This window comes from Magallana gigas, chromosome 2 (assembly GCF_963853765.1).
Source record: "Magallana gigas chromosome 2, xbMagGiga1.1, whole genome shotgun sequence".
NCBI lineage: Eukaryota > Metazoa > Mollusca > Bivalvia > Ostreida > Ostreidae > Magallana > Magallana gigas.
The window spans coordinates 24,915,647-24,937,767 of NC_088854.1; the positions used below are offsets into that span (position 1 = coordinate 24,915,647).

General features: G+C 32.4%; 2 protein-coding genes across 6 annotated transcripts; both read right to left on the bottom strand.

The window, feature by feature from the left end:
- Nucleotides 1–121: 121 nt before the first annotated feature.
- On the bottom strand, nucleotides 122–1,925 carry LOC105339477 (ubiquitin-related modifier 1). The gene is made up of 5 exons (XM_034445677.2): nucleotides 1,779–1,925; nucleotides 1,360–1,430; nucleotides 976–1,057; nucleotides 840–888; nucleotides 122–667 (listed from the first exon to the last, which is right to left on the bottom strand). Exons 1-5 carry the CDS (start codon nucleotides 1,808–1,810, stop codon nucleotides 599–601), a joined length of 303 nt encoding a protein of 100 aa, XP_034301568.1. The 5' UTR covers nucleotides 1,811–1,925; the 3' UTR covers nucleotides 122–598.
- Nucleotides 1,926–4,614: 2,689 nt separating this feature from the next.
- On the bottom strand, nucleotides 4,615–22,099 carry LOC105339476 (influenza virus NS1A-binding protein). 5 transcript variants are annotated; one of them, XM_011445047.4, is made up of 12 exons: nucleotides 21,946–22,099; nucleotides 12,300–12,673; nucleotides 11,258–11,382; nucleotides 10,226–10,354; nucleotides 9,727–9,845; nucleotides 9,199–9,315; nucleotides 8,621–8,762; nucleotides 8,220–8,462; nucleotides 7,687–7,932; nucleotides 7,263–7,388; nucleotides 6,769–6,942; nucleotides 4,615–6,485 (listed from the first exon to the last, which is right to left on the bottom strand). In XM_011445047.4, the coding sequence occupies exons 2-12, from the start codon at nucleotides 12,593–12,595 to the stop codon at nucleotides 6,118–6,120; spliced, it is 2,085 nt and encodes a 694-aa protein (XP_011443349.3). In that variant the 5' UTR covers nucleotides 12,596–12,673; nucleotides 21,946–22,099; the 3' UTR covers nucleotides 4,615–6,117. The 5 variants fall into 5 exon arrangements, with proteins under 5 accessions (XP_011443349.3, XP_011443350.3, XP_011443353.3 ...); XM_011445048.4 differs by lacking the exon at nucleotides 21,946–22,099 and adding an exon at nucleotides 15,268–15,509; XM_011445051.4 differs by lacking the exon at nucleotides 21,946–22,099 and adding an exon at nucleotides 14,384–14,526.
- Nucleotides 22,100–22,121: the final 22 nt, after the last annotated feature.

Genomic DNA, 22,121 nt, shown 5'->3' on the forward strand with positions numbered 1-22,121 from the left:
GTACCAGTAAATTAAACTAAACATGAGGTTAACACTTTGCACATGAATCATATAGCTTGACCCCAAGGTCACATCCTCAGACCCATAGATATTACTGCGGTCTCATTGATGCACAGGAATGAAAAAAAGTGTTCAATTACATCATTTCAAAGTACATGTTGATTACATGTATGCCCCAACCATAGGCACTAGTAAGCCAAGAAGCTATAAAATGGTTAGGATTGAGTTAGAAAATGGACAAAATCAAATATAATCAGGACATGCAGTCACTGAGGTTGCATTTGATATATGTCTTTCGTTACACTATCCTTTGGGGAATTCCAAGAACAAAAGGATGTTGAAGTATTATATCATTTATTCATTCAATCTTGTAGGCATGGATGAATGAAATTTTACTATTGTTATCAAAGTTGTAAAAAAAGATGAGCAATACCATTCTTATAAAAAGAGTAATGTTGTTTCTTTTTTGTACTTCCTGTTTGGTCAACAAACACAATGAGGTGATAAGATTTTGATTTCTGTACAAAAAAGATTCCAGGCATATCTGAAACTGTCAGCTTCTGGATTTTTCAAGACTATTATTTCAGTACTGCAAGCATCAGCCTCCATGCAACGTTGAAATAAAAACAATCCGGTCATTTGGTTGGATCTCGTAATCAAGTTCTCCCTGAAAGAGAATAAAAGTCAAAATGAAAAATGTTAAGAGGGCTCCATGGTCGTGGCAATTTTTTATTATACTTGCATTGATCTCCTTTAGAAGAAGAAGAGCTCCTTAATTACAAATCTTCACAATATATTTGATTTTCCTGGTAATAATAACAGTGTGAAATTATTTTTACCATCAGTTCCCAGTCTGCATCGTTGACTAATACCAAGATACCTGGTCTTCTGATGGAAAAGAAGAAATTGATAGTTAAAATCAGAAGGGACAACTTCATATACTGTACACTAAATTGCTTTCTATCCATAACTTACACTGTCTCTCCTTGCATGAATAATTCTGGTCTTTCTTTTAATAGATTATCCTTAATATACAACAGCAAGTTTCCTATTGTCCCTTGAAAAGAGAAGATTAATTGAGTGCACAGTATGGTCTTGAGATTTTAAAGTAAAAGAAGGCTACATGTGCTTATATTTATTAAAATTAGGTCTGCAGGTCTGATGGACGACCTGGGAGGTACAGTGCCACCCATTAAAAAAATTGTGTATTTATTGCGTACAAAAACGTACACTGGTTTTGAGCTAATTAACCTTATTTATATTTTGGTAAAACAATTTGTACTATTAATTCTTTATGAAATTTACTACTGATATCGTCTCTTTTTTTTTACGTATAAATAAGGTAAACGTCTGACTTACATTTTTTCTCTGAGGCAGGAAGTTCTACATTGTGCTTTTTAACTTTGTCAAACAACAATTCTGCTCCACCACTATAAACATTTATAAAACATAATATTTATGAGTACATATAACTATTAAAAACAAATAAATATAAAATAGGCCAATTAAAAGCACATGTTTAAGCTAGCCTAATATAACCTACACTGAAAGGCATTTACTTTGTAAATTTCTGAAAATATGGTTACTTTTTCATGAAAAAAATCACTGAAGATGAAATCCTATTTTATCAAAATATGTTCACAAGACCGCTGGCCATGGGGACTGGTGTCCTATTTTAATCTTAACTTTAAAAATCGCACCCAGAAAAAATTATCACTTCAAAATTTAGAACTTAATTTTCAGAAACAAAAGGGTGATTAAATCTTATTAGAACCTACCTAAATTCCAGAGTAATTGGTGTTTTCATCATGTATACGAGGTATACCTATGCATAAAATGAAAATGAAAGTACACAAAAATTATACTTTACAAACACGGTCACATAACCGGATAATTTCCGGATTATTAATATCGAACTTTCGCTAAAATGTCCTAATATGCCGTTTCCATCACTGATATTCATTAATGCGATTGTATCCAAACTACAAGTATATGCCAGTAGGCCTATATATAGTATTGTACGATAGAACTTCACGAGAAAACCTAAATCAGAGACATAAATGACAAAATTTACATAATAATAAAGTGAAAGAATGTCACCGTGACTTTGATATAAGGATATGAAAATATGAGGATGCTAATATAAATATAGTAAAATACCGTAACGTACATGTAGCTAGCATTGTATTTCTTGAGATGAACATTGATTTACATTTTAAAGTGTACATCAGTACATACATGTACATGTATAATATAAAACATATATCATTCTCTGACAAATTCACACTTTAATTGTGCTTATCTCGTATTATTTTATTAGTTTATTTTCAAATACACAATCATGTAATTGACATCATGATCTTATAATCTGTGCTAGCGCTATTTTTATGCGACATTGTTTGTAAAAAACATGAACATTACGTATTTTTTTTATCGTTATCTAAAGCGTATTACATGTTTTTTCAAAAACATCTTATGAATTTTAAAAAATGATTTACTTAAGATTCGTACAACCTCTCACCCGATAAAACAAGTCAACAAGCCTCCGCCTATTTCACTGAGCTACGTTGATTCACTACATGAATGGTGAATAACTTTGATTGTTTACAATTATTAATTATGGTGGCATATCTCTGCCCCTTGTGTGCAAGTTATTTTTCTATTAGTTATGTCGACATGCAAGATAAATATGTTCACATGCAAGATAGTTATGTCAACATGCAACATAACTGGGTTGACATGCAAGAAAACTGCAATCAAATAAAAGTTATAAAAAATCTCAAATATTGCCAACATGTGACACTGATCAAAGATGCTAGATACGCTACCAATTTATGTCGACATGCAACTTAGTTATGTTAACATGCAAGATAAATATGTTGACATGCGACATATTTATGTCGACATGCCGTGAACTTAGAACTTAGCTATGTTGACATACAACTTATAAGTTGCATGTCAACATATTTATCTTGCATGTAAACAAAACTAAGTTGATGTCAACATATTCATCTCGCATGTCAACATAAGTTCATGTAAGTTGCGTGTTGACATAAATAAGTTGCATGTCGACATAAATAAGTTGCATGTTGACATAAATAGGTTGCATGTCAGCATATTTATCTTGCATGTTAACATAAATAATTTACTTGTCGACATAAAAAGGTAGCATCTAGCATCTCGGATGTCACAGGTGGGCAATATTTGAGATTTTTTGAGATTTTGTATTATTCTTATCTGATTGCAATTTTCTTGCATATCAGCATAATTATGTTGCATGTTCACATAATTATCTTGCATGTCGACATATTTGATAGAAAAATAACTTTCACACAAGGGGCAGAGATGTGCCACCATAATTTATTTTAATGATTTAATAAAAGTAAAATGTTTTTGGTGAAAACCATGAATGTTGTCCCATTATGGGTCTAGGCTCGAGTTGGATAAACCATTAATAAAAATGAATAAAAACTTATCCTTTAAATAAAAGTACTTTAAGGATGGAGTAAAAAAAAATGAGAAAAGTTTGCAGACAGACGGACGGACAACAAGTGATCAGAGGAGCTCACGTGAATCTTCGGTAAGCTTAAAAAGCTATAAATATGAAAATAAGACTTGTAAAATCTCCTAGTGTATCAATTTAATTCCTAAAAAGATCGCTAAAAAAACATATTGAACAATTTTAATGTTTTATTTGCTTTTACCACGATCTTTCCTTTCCTTCGTTCCATGTATTATCATTTTCTGACCTTAAACTAACCAGTGACCATAATCAAACTTGCTCGGTTTATTAATTCTTCGTTTTACCTTCGTTGAAAATAATATTTTCAACAGAAATGTATATACCAATAGTAATACAACACTATACATATAGTATATTTTTACAATAAAACGCTTTCTTTGGCGATTTTTAATTTTGTTGGTTCTTATAAAAATAAATGTGCCTTAAGGTGTGGCATCTATGCCACATGGATATTAGAACCATTTTAAAAACAGCTTGGGCATTCGGTGGGATGTAACTATCTTGTAAACAATATAATAGTTTGTAATCAAAACAAGCTGCCAAATCCTTAACGTCTCCCTTCTTATTCGCTTAGAGAAGCAGACTATCGAAATCGGACTTTTTAAAAGTAAAACCTCTATATGTGTGAAATTGGTGCCGTTTCAATATACAGCCATACCTATTAGCCAATGACTGTACAGCTAACCATGAGAAGATCTCCGCCTTCATCAAATTGGAATTTGCAATATACTGCCAAAAGTCCAAGCTCTTGTTAAAACGAATTTTTCTACTTTTTTTCTTCATAATATTTTTAACGGAAAATGTCAAATTAAAAAACTTTCATTGGCCAAACAGTTCATACACTAAGCACATCAGTTACCCTTGGACAAAACCAAATGGCTACAGGTGTGACGAGAATTGCATTTTTCAACCTTAGAAATCAATATGAATAAATTCTAGTTTCCTTCAGTCACATAGCACAAATTACACATACTTACTCTTCGATATATATATATGCACTTTTCTGTACATAGACCAAGACACAGAGGAGGTTACGACTGTACTATACATTGTAAGTGTGTGTATCTAAAAGTAAAAACCACAACATAACGTTTTAAATCAGATATTTTATTCTACAGTTTGATTCATACTGATAAATCTTTTTCAGGAATGAAGTTAGTGTAAATCAGAAGAACAAAAATTCTTGAGGAAGAAAAATACAAAAACGCATGTATATAAAATAGATAAAAAGATGAGGATAGCGAGATGGTAAATCGTTCTTTTGATTTCTACTTTCTAAATATGTATGACAAGATGAAAGCAGATCTAGGCCTTTATGGATTCCATGCAATTAAACCTTTATACAAGAAGAAAGGACATCAAATACATCATGTAGGAAGTATACAAATCATCAAATACTTTATGTCAGAAATCAATCTCAATTCTCTTCAACATATTTCAAACAGTTGTAACTAGTACTGAATGTGAAGAAGCACTTAAGTCTAAAGCTTATAAACCCTTGTCACTTGCACAAAAAAAACATACCGAATTTTCATTCACTCCTTAGGCAAAACAAAAACAGTTACAGGATCAAATCCCACCACAAAGTTTAAAAATATCTAAATACTATGTACATGTAAATCATTAAAGCAGTTTACTCTGATAAAATGGCAGGATCAAACAGATATAGTAATTCCCCTCTTTATTGATATTACAAAATCTGGGAAGGAAATAAATGTACACACTGTACTAACATTCAGATAATGGTTTCCTTAATTTCTATGATTTACAAGAGCCTGAGCATTATCAAAATTTGATTAAAGTCTCCATTAATGGAATTTTGCTTCAAATCAACAAACTCCTTAGATATACAGATTACACATGAAATAAATCCCTGACATTGTAGCAACATTACAAATCAGTAAACATCACAATTATAAAGAAACAACCATGAGAACAAACATTGGTTTGGTACTTGTGTTGAACGAATTCAAGGTTTTAAAACTGTAAATACAGGCTTTTCTCATATTTGAGTTAAACTCAACAGGAGTTGCAACAATGATTTTGCTGAGAGCATTAACAATAATTCATTTAATTCATGTACATGTACTAGGTAAGAACGTTTTATGGTACATGTATATTTATATCACAATTGTAGCTTGGTTTATTTCTTTTATTACATTTTCATGTATAAATTACATTTTCTTATCACTTTATGACTTATATTTATTTTCACATATTTCATGTACAATTGTACATAACTAACAAACATCTGTAAACACAGAAATTTTATCAAAGTACTACAAACCAAGTTTTATTCACAAGCAAAAACATAAAGTTCAAATGAAAAAATGCCCAATATACAAAATGGCCATTCCAAAGTGCATCTGTGAATAACAAATGGTTTACAATAGTGAAGATCTAAATATATATACATGTACATTCATTTATTTCTAACCAACAATTTAAACCTACTTAAAAATAGGCAACATGTTTAATGAATTTCTTTACATAGGCTTAAAAATGATATATAAATATAATTTGAACATATTTCATTATTCTCTTTCAGATTCATAAGTACAAAGCCTCAGTCGGATAGAAAAATACAAGTCTGACTAATGACCATTAACGCCTTCCTGTGGAATGATGGCCGGGGTCTTCTCGCAGTTGTCATTTTGATCCAAATTCTGTAAACTTGTCCCTGAGTTTCGTTTTGCCATTTTTTCAGCAATGACTGAATTCTCCACTGGGAGATAGCAGCACCATTCTCCGTGAATATCAGAAAGAAACTCCATGCTGTCCAAGAACTTCTTGCCGCTGAAACCTCCCACAGCAAAGAAGCGATTACCACAGGTGACCACCCCCACATTGGCCCGGGGAATGCTGAGGGAGGGGCCCATTACCCAGCCCCTGTCAGGGGTCAGGATCTCGGTGGACTTCAGAGACTGGGAACCATCACTTCCACCAGTCAAGTACACAGTGCCTGTAGCAAAAGTACAAAGGACAAATATGACAGCTAATATATACTAAAGTATCTTAATATTGAAAACATTATGTCAATAATGTCTCCTAACTAAACTGACCTCACTGAAGTAATATTTTACACACATCAGTAAAAGAATTCTACATCAACTTGAACATGTACATAAACACTTATTTTCTGAATTTTTCTTTGTTTATCTAAATGTAGATATACATGTAGGCAAAATAAGAAGATTTAAACTCTCATATCCAAAGAAATGCTATGAAGGATATAATATGCTTACCATTGAATACATCACAACCTGCCCCTCGACGTGCTACATTTAGCTGGGGTCCAAACTGCCACTTCTTCAGTTCTGGGTCATAGATTTCCACAGAGTTGAGGCAGATCCATGAATCAGTGCCACCGATCACATAGATTCTGCCCATATAAGTACAAACAGCTGCCTGATATCGTGCTAAAAACAAGTAAAAAACACCCCAAAATCAATTAAAGCACCCACTTGTTTAATTGTAAATACATGTACATCCATTTCATATCATCGTCGCAAGCCATGGGTTTCCTGTCTATTCTATTTGTGGAAATAGAATGGACACAAAACCTGTAGCTTGCTACGATGGTTTTATACAAGCATAAATATTCTATGAATTACCTTCTTGACTTTAGATCTAATGCCTAGGAATTTAACAGCAATATTTCTGTTTGCAAGCTTAATTATTTACTTGAAAAATGAGCTTGAGTTTCCGTAATAGCAATGTAAACAACAATGATATAAACCTGTATTCAATGGAGCTATGGTTTCCCATTCATTAGTTTGGGGATCATACACATGACACTCATTGGAACTCTTCTGTCCCAGGCATCCTCCAATACAGTACAGTTTTTCATCAAGTGATGCCAATCCTAAAAGGAAACATTCAACATTGCAATAGGAATGTCCATCTACTGGGGGCAAATTTAAAAGATTTATATGTCACTAAACCAGAGCCTCTCACAAGATGTGGGAGGATTAACAGGTATGCAATGCAAGCACAAACCAAACTGGCCAGAAGCAACATTTATTATGTCTGTGAGGTTGTAGTGTAATGCAAAATGCTAAGTTAAAAATAAACACTTGTCTTTTATTATTGAGTTATAAGAATTTTAAGTTGTTAAACAATATCTCTGTTAAGTATCGAAATACACCTCTGATTCAAAATACCTTGAGACACTTTGGCATTTCGTGCTTCTCCACGAGTGATCCATATTTTTTGGTTGGGGTCGTAATATTCCAATTCTCTCTGCTCCCTAAAGCCATCTGATCCACCAACTGCATAAATAAAACCTCCAACGGAGGCCACACTGAAACGTCCTCGCTGGACCCCCATGTTCGCTAGTGGAATCCATTTGTTGCTGTTTGAATCAAACGTCTCTGATGTTTTAAGACATTCAGATCGGTCATATCCACCTGTTGCAAATACATGTACATTATAAACTCAACTGATATGTCTTACATAAAATGTATTTAAGCAAGTATTGAAGCATATACCACATGTAATGTATCAATAAAAAACATGTTACATGTATTACAACCAGATACTGTTGTCCCATTAAGAAGCTTATTATTTAAATTGATGGATTACTTTCTCAACTTAATAAATAACCAAATTTTCTTCCTTTAATAACTGAAATAATTTCTATTTATGAAAAAAGTATCTAAAAAACCTCTGTATTTTTATTTAGTGAACAACTAACCACATGCTACTAGCTGCCCATTTAAGACCTCCAATCCAAAAGCACAGCGTGCTGTACTCATCACTGCCAGTGGAGTTAAAGAAGACTTGCTGTCAAAGAATTTGGTGGGAGCCACAATGCTGTTGGGGGGTGAGTCCGGTTCATCTGGAGTGTTAGTGCCACTGGGAGCAGTCGGAGCTCGGTAGTGAATAGAAATAGCTGCCATCACACCATTCAACATAGCAAGAGCCATGCAGGATTTATCTAATTAAAATATGTGTTGGACAAAAAAACCACAGATGTTACAAATTACAAAAAAAAATAAAAATCAGATTTTCGTTTACAAACATGTACTGCTATAAATTAAGTACACAATTCATTAACATTGAGAATTCACTCTCAATTATAACATGTGAATGCACCTTTTATTTGATGAGTAGCAATGATACTCCATTCCTTCCTGGATACAGGTCCAGTAGGGTTGATACTGAATTTCCTGACCTGTCCAATGCTGCCATTTGTTATGTGCTTCTCTGTTCCATCTTTTGGTTTTGGAATATTCATCTATAAAAATATTTGGCAAATTTTCAGATATATCTGTATAAAAAAGCAAAGTGGTTTGACTTTCAAAATAAGGTACTTGTCTATGGTAAAGATTTTGAAAGTATAAAAATAGAAAAGGGGAGTAGGAAAACATTATTTTTAAGCGATTGTCAGCACCAAAGAAATCAAGTTCAACATTTTGTTCTACAACCAGCCCGGTTGGAAATTATCATACTTCATGCTGTAAAGTAGATATGCTGTGTGCAGGCTCATCTCTGTAGTAATGCACCTACATGTACATCATAATTTATCAAAATCAGACGTTCAAAATTCAATTCCTATTTGGACCTTCAATTAAAGACTCCTCTTTAAGTGTATAAAAGTACAAACTATTCAAGGCATAAATCACAACCCAAAGTGGTTGGATTTCCTTGCAACTAAATATAACTTCTCTTACCTTTTTCATGCTCTTTTTGTAATCCTGCACAATACCATCCTGATCTTTGACCACTTCATCACTGACATCTTTGAAATCTGTTAAACTGTTGTCTGTATTTAAATTCAATACATTAACCTGTAAAAACAAACACATAAAATGTGCATTTTGTTTTTGTTGTCTTTTTTTTCAACAATGACTTGATGATCAACTTTCATGAATATATGTACACTAACTGTACTTAAACCATGAAATCTAACCAACAATGTACCGGTACTGAATAAATGCTGTAATAAATACAATATCATTAATTATGACATCAAGTAACAGTTCAGCATTTAGTGATGCAGCATTGAAACTTGCAAGAACATGAATACATGCTACCGGTAATTAATCATATACCATATGACATTGAAAATATTAATACTTCAAACATTGTTAATAGCCCTTTCAAACGAAATTCAAATGCCATTGTCAAAATTCAATTTATATCAGAAACTATAGTTTTTTCTTAGTGCTGTATAAAGGTATCAAATACCAAAGGTTTACCTGTTCTGTTAAATCTTCAATTCTTGGTTTGTTTGGGTCAACATTTTCTCTTGCCCAAGCCAGAACTAACTCAAACATGTGTTTTTCATTACTGGATTCTAATAGGTCTTGATCAGCCCCTAAAAGGCAATCATCACTAATGTCAAAATCTTATAGCTATGGTAATTCTTTTCTTACTAAACATTTCGGTAGACATGTATTCCACTCTTAATTTCAAAGATTTGAACCTTTATATATCTCAAACTTTTCTGACATTTAGTTGTTTCTTGGCCTTGGTTACAATCAAGAAAACAAGGTTTTACTGTATACAAAATATTTTTATGGTTGAACATTACTTGTATTGATAATCAATGTTATTTTTAAATTCATAACTGTTTGGATAACTCCTCAATTGAGAATAAAATCACCCTGATATTAACATGCTGAGAAGTTTCCAGCAACATTGTGAAATTGCCATTACCAAGAAGCAACTTAAATTTGTCTTTTTCTAACAATGTACCTGTTATTTCAACTGGTATTTGGGGTAAGCCATAGAATTTCTTGCTCTCAGTAACTGCCTTGATGTTGTTTTGAATGAAGTTATCAATCGTTTGCCTAAGCACCTCATCTTCAGCAAACATCCTTATACCTGAAAAGTGACAATTGCAACACATTGAAAAAATATCCCTTCTCTACCTAAATAAGTAAAATTTCTCAAATCCCCATAGAAAATTAAACCCATGTTTCATTTTTTTTCTCAATATTAATATGAGAGTATTTTCTAAACCCAAGAAATTAACAATTCATAAATTTAAGCAATGTCATACTGATCAAAGCTTACATATTCCCTGCATTGGGATACAAAATGATATCTGTAAAAAAGATCTGGCAGCAGTCAAGATAATCACAAATAATTCTGTGCATCTGGTTTCTTTTAAATAAATTTTTTAGGCCAAAATGCAAATGTTGTCTACAATAATTATTTTATTACTTTTCATATATTAAAAAAAGCATGGCCAGAGAACTTGGCCTAATCAGAGTTTTTCAGACATAATAATTACCAAGTAGATATTAATTCCAGATGCACAGTTATTCAACAAAAGAGGGATTCCACAATCAATAGTGAAAATTAGAGCAATTGAATTGTAATGAATTTTCTTGATTGTAAATGGACTTCTTGTAAATTATCAATCTTACCGTCATTCTGACAAATTGTACATTTGCCTCGAGTCCTACTAAGCTCTGATAGTCTACTTGTACTTGAAATGAAATTGGAAAAGTGAGCGCTTAAAATAAATTATGAGTTCTAGTTTTTGTTTGGAATGGTGCTTACCAGATTTTTACTCTCTTTTATGTCATGAAATCCCTCAGTTAAGATTCCTAGAGAGGACAATACTCTGTCAAATCACACAAAACTACTCCACTGAACAACACTGGATACCAAGTAACAAGACCCATATCCCCATGGCAATGCATGGAACCCATGGGTGATACTTGAAAGGTGGAAGGTAGAGAGGGTGAAAAGCCTGCCCTGGGGTGGGAGACCATGTACCTAAGCAGTTATCACTGGTCAGGCTTGCTGTCAGGAAACTGCAACATGCATTTGCGGCATCGCTGAGTTTCAGGAGAGTGGCCATTCTATAAACAGGTTTAACATGCTCCTCTGGGACCTCAAGCCTACAACAACAAAATTATGTGAACTAGTACCGTATTTACCAGTTAACTCATAAATTTATAATCTATAATCATTGTCAATTTTTTCTAAGAATAAAAATAAATTTTTCTGGAAAGATAAATTTCCAAACAATAGTATGACCATTCAGATTTTAGGTTTCCAGCTTTTTGTGTCTCAATCAAACAATGAAACCCTCACTTAGATTTCAACAAATAATCATGAAATCAAGAGAGGATTCATCACAATTCACCACAAATATTAACTTAAAGAATTTTTGAAAATGTAAGTTGAGAGGAAAGAATGAAATTTTTTATTTGAAATATTTAATAAAATTGTTTTCATCTAAGCCATCTTTTTAATTACTCAATACTATTACTGAAAAAGAATGAAAATTATCATAACAATTATTGTATGTTTTACTTATCAATGAGTTTTTTAAATTTTCTCAAAGATCATGATTAAGAAAATCATTACAATACCAAATGCATACAAAAGCTTTATAAGAATCCAAAGTTACTGTAGCTTTTTTTTTATTTCAATTTAATTGACTTGTCAAACAAATGATAAGAGACCTTTTAAAATATGCAACAAGTAACATGGGACTAGCCATACACTGAAAGATATTTCTATTTAAATATAACAAATCTCTGCACTGATATATACTTTACACAGCCATTTTAAGGCTTTGTTTGTTAAACTTTGCCAAGTAAAGAAATGCTATTGATCCATAATCAAATAGGGTTGTTATCCACGTGAATTAAAAATCTATACATAATGCTTTCACAGCACAGAAGTCTCTACATTTGGAAATACTTCCACAAGAAAAACTGGCATGAATCCAAAGACTTTCGAACATAAAAGTGAAAACTAAATTAAGGAAAAGAATTATCAAATGAATAATAGATATAGCTCTCTGTACCTTCCTGTATAAGCGTAGTCTAGTAAATACTCAAAACTGTGATGATCATCCACATTTTTCAGAACAAAGCTCTTCTCTTTGTCTTTCTTCTCAAACATGTGGAGGAAAAAGGGACTGGCTGAGGCTAGTACAGCCCTATGGACAGGGTACTCGTGGGCCCCTACCACCATAAGAGCATCGCACAGCTGCTTTTCCTTGCGTAGCTTACAAAGTCCAAATAGTAATGATTTCTCATAGCCAGGGTTTTCAAAGCTCAGCGGAGCTTTTTTACAGTCTTCTATCAATTCCGACTCCATACTGTTGGCTGATAATCCTGACAATTGGTCACTAAAGCTCAGCACATCTCTTCTTTATTAAAGTATCTGTACTTGATTCTGAAAATAAAATGGTTTAGTAACATTACAGAATATTGGATATCTTTCTTTGCTTTAATTTAATGTACAGCAAACTTGTTTCAAGTCAAAAAAAAATATATTAAACAGGCACTCTTAACATTCTTTTACACTTATCAAATCCCAACCAGCTTCATTGTGCTTCTTTCAGCTATGCTGACTGTAATACAGCTATGGTAATAAACTAAGTAGCAACCTCCAGAGACAGAACATGATTAAACAAATGACAACAAATGTCAATGATCTACAGATCTAGTGTATATAACTTAAAAGGTCATTGCACCTTTGCAAAAACACAACCGATAAAACATCTGGTCATTCACATCAACACACTGTTATTATTTCTTACACTTGATTTAAGTAAATTTAAGTTTTAAAATACCCACTCAAAACTCCTTTCCCAAATTATCAATTTCAACTGGTATTAGAATGCAGAGATGTAAGACAATGTACAATTATTGTACAATTCTAAATTTCCCACTTCACAATAAGTGATCATAAGTTTTACCAACACAATTAAACTAATGATTTCAACAAGGAAATTTGATACCGTTGTAGGAAGTATATCATTCAATTGATTTTAAAAGGCTCTACTCAACCTCTACAGAATAATTTCAAAATGCATGAACTCAAAATATTTAATCGCATAATCTATCACAAGTGTGTAGAAATATTACTACTGTACTACACTAATCTATAAAGCCTGTATAAGCATGCCACTGCCTACCTGTTACCATGTATTAGTTGTATAAACACAGTGGGCACAGTACCTCAATCAGTGGCTAAGCACTATCAGCACCACTCATCAGCATCATTACAACACCGTTCTTATCTCTTGTGTTGATTACCAACATTGCATGGGTTTCCGGTGTTGAGATAAAAATATATACCCCAGTACAACTGATGATATTGTTTATACCGCTCTGAGTAGATTTATAGACAGAAATCCTTGCATCAAGGGATATCAAAACCATGTTGTGTATAACAGCAATGTTGGTGAAACAACTGGCTGCATTTGCTGCAGATCCATAGATATGAACCATTTGGTTCATCTGACATTCTTTTGACCATAACAATAACAAATGGTTTGGCTATTCTTCAGTCTATAATTCACAACAGAGGCTAGAAAACAGAGATCTCCCATAGCCAACAAAGAACACCTTGAACTTTCTTAAAAAAAACACACACAAAAAACAGACATGTTTACCGGTAAACTTCGGATTACATACTACAGAACTTACAACGTTTAGAATTATGAATATCCAACCAAGAGAAATTTTACACAAAGTGCTTGTATGATAAGCAATTAATAAAATCTGATATCTAAAAGTGTAAGAATAACCTTGAATAATTAAGTGCACTTAACCAAACATTACCAATAACAAATGATAAGATAAATTTAAAAAAAAAGAAGATAAACTCTAATTTTTCTTCCCTTACCAAATTGGCTTTGATAATAAATCTAATGTCGTTGAAACAATCAGTAGGAATACCTTGCCTAGTATCCAATTATCAAAGTCATAGTGCATCCAAGTACTAACTGTACTGCGTTGTCAGTAACGATCAAGGTACACTGACACAGCGGCAGTCACCGTGCTATAATCCTGTGAACTCGAAAGCTTCACACATGAACAGGTGACATGCATACTGATAAGTGGAGAGTGACATTAGAATGCTATACAAATTACATACCGTGATAATCTGTGTCTTTTAAATTAAACCCAATCCAAGAGCATTGATCATACAGGTTTATTCCATAGTGAGACTTAAACCAACTAGTCGATTTGTAAACTCTATTGGATTTTTCAGCAAGACCTAAAAGAATTATCCTGAAGCACCTAGCTGACTTTCAAGGTCAAGAGGATTCATTTAAATCGGCAGCCAAATGGCAAAAGGGATGATCCCAGAATTCAAAACCAGTGCCATTGTGGGTGTGTCAACACACTGGATATTGATTGGTTTCCTTCATGGGCTCTACTTCAGTAAAACATCCCATGTAAACAACACTGTATGCACTTTATTAAATGCTTTCATTAGTATGTTCATGGTTTCCCCTTTGAATAGCGTAAATTCAAGGAAATACCACAAATAATTTTTCCCTGTTGTTTTTAGAATGAAAATAATAGAAGAGGGAAAATTCTAGATAATAAATGTTAATTTATTACTACTTAATAAGAGATTCTTTTTTCATATTATAAAAAACAAAAGAAATTACCCAAAAATACATCAGTTATTATTAGGAGGTTGTTTGTTATTCCAGTTTTTGTTTATCTTTTTTTTCCGTCTTGGCCTATTGCCTATAGGACAAAATGAGCACTATTCACAAAAAAACAATACAGGATCAAGCCAGTTAGATTTGGTTGTCAATCATTTGTTGCAGTACATAGGCTATTCATTAATGACTTTGTGTCATAAAGAGACCAAGAAAAAAACCCCATCCTCATGGTTTAATTATCTTTACTAATCAGACAATATAAAGACCCATTGTAATAAGCTATGTCTCTCACAGAAACTTTTATCTGAAAAGAAAAAAATACATCATGCTCCCAATTCTGGAGAAATATTTTACGACCTACCTTTAGATTCCATAAGATGCGCAGTTATAGATGGGAGGTCTAGAATGCACAATCACAGGCAATCAATGCTTGCTACTGATAACTGCTCTATGTAATAAATAGATAGTTCCAGTGTGTTAAAGTGACTCTCTATATTAGTTACACCACCATACAATCCATACAAAATCAATAACACGTCAGCTATGTGGTCTCTTTGCTAGCTTCTAATGCCAAGTCTTCATTCACTAAATTTCCAAACCAAACAAACATGAGTCATGTAAACCTCGTACCATGGGGACCTTGAACCAGACTTCTGTGACTTAACAAATTAAATCCATCGCCAGATTAAATCCACAGTCCATACAAGTCATTACTACCTCCACTGGAGAAATGCACTGAAGTAAAGCAGTTTAAATACATAGATCACTTTATCACAAGACAAAACAGCTTCTTGAGGAAATGTTGATTTAAAAAAAGAACCCTTTATAATTTTATGTTCTGCATATGCTAAGCATAATAAATAACGGGTTGAATGGGACATGACCATATCCAGCTCTGCCAACTGATTCAAAATGCAAACTTTAAATTGACTGCATCAAACTACCGTACCTACAATTCAAAGTGGTAGAAGTAAAGATTTTATGGGGAGTTTTTCATCCTTTAATGTTTTATTAATTTCAACTTGGTTTTCCATTCCAAGAGGCATTACACACCTTCATATTCTTTGGGCATCAATACCATCATTAAAGAAACTTACCATTGTATCTATTACTTTAGAACTAGGCCTACTTATTATGCATAAAATACACATTCCAACATATATCATACCCTGTAATCACACCGACCAAAAATCAATGTGACCCTTTGGATAACCTGGAGACCAAGCTTTCAGAACATAATTCAGAATGACCAAAACAATATTGATTATCATAAAGTAAAATCAAAGGCTTGAAATCCTCTAAGGTGCATTACATTGTTAATTTACATTGTTTATTTTAAAACTATTGAATAAGTTAAAATCAATTTACACAGGATTGTTATATATCTGACTTGTTGTTGCCTGTTTATCCGCAAAGAAGAACCTCTAGTAAAACTTTTTTTTATTTTGGGGGAGAGGGGAATGGGGTAGGGTGGGGTGGGAATGAGGCATACGTATTATTATTTGTTTTGTCATGTGATAAAAAATACTGATGGTTAGGCCATCTGATATAAAACTCTGTCAAATGTGTTTGTTTATAAAACAAAAAATGTTGTGAATTATTCTCAGAAAATTTGAAGTAAGAACAAATTGACAAAGTTACTGTTGTTATATATATTACAGCATGCTCTGTATACCACACTAGTCTACATCATTTGGTTTCTTTTTTTTTTTTTTTTTTTTTTTTGTGTGACTTAAATTGCCGAGTTTTTTTTTTTTTTTTTTTTTTTTTTTTTTTTTTTTTTTTATATTCATTTTCAATACAAATACATCTATACCATCATTCACACCACACCACTCCCACACAGAATGGGAAAGTAAATATAAAAATAATAATACAATAATAATAGGGTCTTACTACACATTATGCCACGTCAAAGAGGCATACCCATATTGACCATTTCTTTTGGTAAAATCTATTTTCCAACATGAGTTTTTCTAAAGAATAGTAATTTTGTAAATATTTCACAATATTCTCAAATGCAATATTAGCAGATTTTCTGGATTGACTAAAGATATGTCTCTTAACTAACATGATAATTAGGTTTATAGCTAGGTATTTCTTTTCTGGAACACCAAAAATAACAGTTTTGGCATCAAATACAATTCTTTCACCAGACTTTCTAAAAATCCAATCAGACATTAATAACTATATCCGAAAAATAGATGGACAGTAAAAGAAGAGATGTGTAATTGTTTCTTTACAAGTTGTAAGTTGTTATAATTGTAATAGTTGCTAGGGTGGTTTTTTTTTTTTTACGTGTAAACATGATGCATCTTAGAATGTTATGGTGATTATATCTAAAATTAACACTGAATATCACTGAATTGTTCAAGTACATAACTACTGTAAATTCCTAGTTAAACGTTAGGAATTAATAATTATATAATTCGCTAGAAGCACATCTTGCGGATTTTAAAATCTCGTTTTTAATTTTTGAACAGATGTAAACTATTTGGAATCATAATTTTAGTTATACCATTTAAAAATTAATATTTAGACTTGTGCAGAAACCTAAAAGGGAAAAATGGTGATATGTGAGTGCTGAGAGGCTTCATTCAATAGTTATGCAACCTTGACCTTTATCAAATGACCTTGGACAAAGGTTATAAAACACCCCCAGGTGAAAGCAATCCTTTTTTGCCCAGTATAAGCTGAAACCAAGTATTTCTAAATAGGAAAGACTGAAGTTATGGACCAGACAAAGAGATAAACAAAATATACAGACAGTCAAGATGAAATGCATCCCCTTCGCAAACTTTAATTGCTTGGGGATGGAAATCTTTCTTGAATACACCATCTACTATTAAAGAGCTTTACAGGCTACTTCAATAAATACCTTTCTTCTTATTCATAAATATAATATGGGTATATCAGTTGTACAGAAAAACTGTCATAATACTTTCATGTGTAAAGTAAGGAGTATTACAATTTAGACCAAAATTGTCACATATTTCTCCATTACATTAAATCTCAGTTGTAGCGAATTCCTAGGGACCACTGGATTTACTTGGTTATATCCATATTTCTTAATATTAACCATAATTTTAATGAATTTGTAATAAGCATAGCGAATTTGTTATATACCGGTACATGTTCTCTTTTACGATACATGACTACCATTTTTGTTTATATACGCATTAATTAAAATACATTTTAAGAAAACTTATTGTAATGGTTTTTTATGTATGATTGTTTATTTGTATTCATAAAATGCATTTCGTATTTATTAATGTATTTTATTAACAACCGGAAGCATCGTTCATCATTATTACATGTCTAAAATGTATTTGATCTGTTGTATATCATTGTTTTACCTTGATATTCATCCCATGTTTATCGTATGTTTTGTACTTTCATTTTCTCATACATCCGGTTGCGGGAACTTACATGTATGTGTAGCTTTTACCTAGAATAGTCGACCAAATGGGTTGCGCAACTAATTAGGTTGTTTGACATCATATATAAACGTGAGCATTTAAGACGTTGAGTCAGTTTACAGTTAAGTTCTGATCAGTTTGAGTTCAGTTTTAGGTCAGTTGAGTTTTATGTCAGTTTAGTTTAGATTAGTTTTCAAGTTAAGAAGTCAGATTATTTAGAAGTCGTTACCAGACAGTGTTATTACAAAGTCGAAACCAGACGAGCCCAATATGGCAAGGTAATTGAATTTGTGTATTTTAAGAAATTATATTCTCTAATTAAACTTTATTTGAATTTCGGGGGATTTATAATAAAATCTAGCAAGTGACGCTGCGTAACTGGTTAATGTTTCTTGATTTGTTCAGTAATTGAAATTAAATATCATCAGAATATAATTATAAAACCTTTATTTTATTTTGTTGTTGATTTCTTTTAAAATAACCGCTACCAGGTTTACCAAGCATAAATTCGCTACCAGAATTTAATTCAATCGACTGTGTAGTGTGCAGCCAGCAAGCAAGATTTTTGTCTTGCCTAGATGGCCAAGTGGGTAGCGCGGTGGCCGCTCACTGCTAGGAGAATGGGTTTCAGAGGTGGTGAGTTCAAGCCTCGGTTGGGGCTGAGGTGGAGCTCCAACAAAAGTGAATTTCCCTGTGCTTTATATATATCTATATCATTCACTATGGGCAGGTATATGTCAATTTGAGAAGTATTGCAATGTTTGTGCTTATTATGAGAGAGAGAGAGGGAGAGAGAGAGAGAGATCAAACCATAATTATTTGGCAATCAATAGCTTTAAAATTTGCTTATTCAGAAAAGTTGAAAATTATTCAAGAATTACTTGGCTTTATTTAAACACGACACTTTGGACCCCCAGATTAGCATTCAAGTGACCACTGGGGATCATGATTTGAATACATTGTATAATCTTTTTTATAAATAAGATTATGAATTAGTTATCCCATTTTGTCTTCATTGGATTTAAAGAAGCATTTAAAGGAGCCCATTCTCTTCACAAAATTTTCCCTTAAAGCTGCTTGGTCTGATTTTTTATCAAATTTTATGCACGCCCTTAAACGAGGGCTATGCTTAGTATATATGTATAATAATAGACATTGCAGTAGTTTTACCCGTCAATTACGCCAAATTTCAATGAAGAAAAATACGTACAAAATTTGCTAACAAAACAAACGACATTAAAAGGTACCGCGTTATTTCGCCTCACGTTAAATTTCACCCCTGACGAGACGGGTATGGTTGTACCGGTATTATGAGTTTGACATCACTTTAGCCTTTAAATAAAGGTCGAAATAATCAGAAAAATTACAAATAAACATGTACATGTATACGTTTTGTTTGCTAATATTTCCAAAGTCTGCTTTCTTTACAATCGATGCATAGCATGTGGGTTGAATAACCCCAATCATTCGGGGGACGAAACCAATCGGTTTCCTTTTCTAATCATTCCCGTGATGCATTTTGGTTTGTTTTTTTCATTTGCCCAAAGAGAAATTATTTTTATTTACTTTGAATATTTCTAACTTTGAAAGGAGACTGATTTTGCTGGTGTAAATAGGGGAAAGTCCATAACTTTCTAAGATAAATAATTTGTATGAAAAAATTTTGATACTGTAATTACTAAAAAATCGGACCAAGCAGCTTTAAAAATTTTAGAATGTTTAGCTATCTTAGATACTTTGATAGCCTAAAGACTGATTTTTGATTAATTCTTTTTACAGTCAGTTGGCAAATGCTGCTCATGTGAACTTATGGGTCTTTGATTTTACTTTGACACACTTATTAATGGAATAATAGAATACAAAAGACATCAACTTGTTGGTATTATACTGAATGTTATCTCAACACACTTTCCTTATGCACATAGTAACAATATGCTTTATGCATTACAGTTTTGGATTTCCAGGTGAAAATAGAACTGCTTTACTGGTATCTTCTTTTGTTATTCATATTTCTGGTAGTCTACTTCAAGTCCAGTAAATCTCTTACACAATACTTCTTCGACAGTCTTACAATAACTTACATGGGATGCAGAAGTTGAGGAAATGATTTGACAGCAAGTTAGTGTATTATCCATAATTTGCACCCTGGAAGCTTAGAAAATTGCAAAAAGGGGCAGTTATTTGGTATTTGTAAAATGTTCAAATTTTTCCATGAAATTTCTACTGAAAGAATGTTTGAAAATTTTTTTTATTCAAATTCAGAAAACTCCCTTAAAGATTGTTATAAATACTTTCCTTCACAATAAGAGAATCTACTCAAGTCATATCTACTGATTTATTTTCAAGGGAAAAAATCAAAATATTGGATCAATACACAACTGGTTGGTAACTTTCACTTTCAGGAAATATTCATCATTTGTTAGGTTGTGTGTAGAATATTCATTAATCTTTTGACATTAGTAAGCACTACTACTTTAAGTACAGTCATTTTATCGGTAACAAATATTTGCCAGTATCGAATAATTTTTAGAAAAATTTTTGGTGAAAAACGAAGTTAAGGTTTTAAAAAAATCCAAGCTAGGTAATTATAATACAGAAATAAATATTCTATCAGTGTTTGGAGTTGTTTGACATTTGCTAGATTATTTACTGTATTATTTACGAATTAAAAAGGTGACCCAGATATGAACTGCCGGAAGTGCAAGGCAGAAAAAACGAAAGTGTGAAAACAATTAAACCTATCTATGAAAATTAGTTTGTTATTGAATCCTTTTTAGTGGATAATTAGTAATTGTAATCCATTTAATGAGATTATGCATCATATCAAATAATAATTGAGCTTTGAATGAAATTACGACTTCAAATAGAACCACATGTAGTTTTCCTATTGTCGCCCCAAAATATTCGGTCAGAAGTGATAGAGGGCGCTTGATTCAATACTGGAAAAAGTATTTGAAACTAGGAAAATGGAGGGGGTGTTGAAATTACTATCTCCGTAATTCATCCTTTAGATTTTCAGAAGTTTGATATTACAATTTAGAAGGACAAAGAAACGTGATTTAAACAAAAAATAAAAACATTTGGAATTCCGATAATAATAGTCGCATGCACAGCGAAACTGCATACTGGTTCGTTACCAGTAAAACGACTGTAGTTACACAAAGAGCCACGTTTTGTCAAAAGTGATGGCATTTTGTTTCTTTTTTTTAATTTCGAGAGAAGTGTCTACCTTTTTTAGTTTTCTTATTAATAACGTGTTTTAAAAACAAGACTATGCATTTTGGACACATACAATGCATTTGAGTACAGACCTGCAGCTACCTCACTGAATGTGTATTTCCATGCACAAACAACAAACTAACATGAAATAATAGCAATGGTCGGTCATACTATTTTTCATACTTAAATATGTAGAGTCAAACTGTTTTTATGCTACCACTCATACAAAGATACAAAAATATTATTAAATATCATAGTACTTTTCCTTAAAAATTAGAACAGCTGTAGAATGCACTAAAAACAAATGCGTAATTAATAATAACGCTAGTGGTTTCATTTCAGTGAATATTTAAAAAAAATTTCTTAAGAGAATTATAACAACACGAGTAAAATATACTTACTAGTCATTAAATCGTGTTATACCCGCTAATTACGTCTGCAAAGTGAAGTCGGAAAACACGTTGCGAGAGGGAAACTTTTCATTTGACAGGTCGTTCTTTTTCCAATTCGGTCACGTAAAATGGGGAGGGAGATTCAAGAAAAGAAACCAAATTAAAAACAGACACAAAAATCTTGT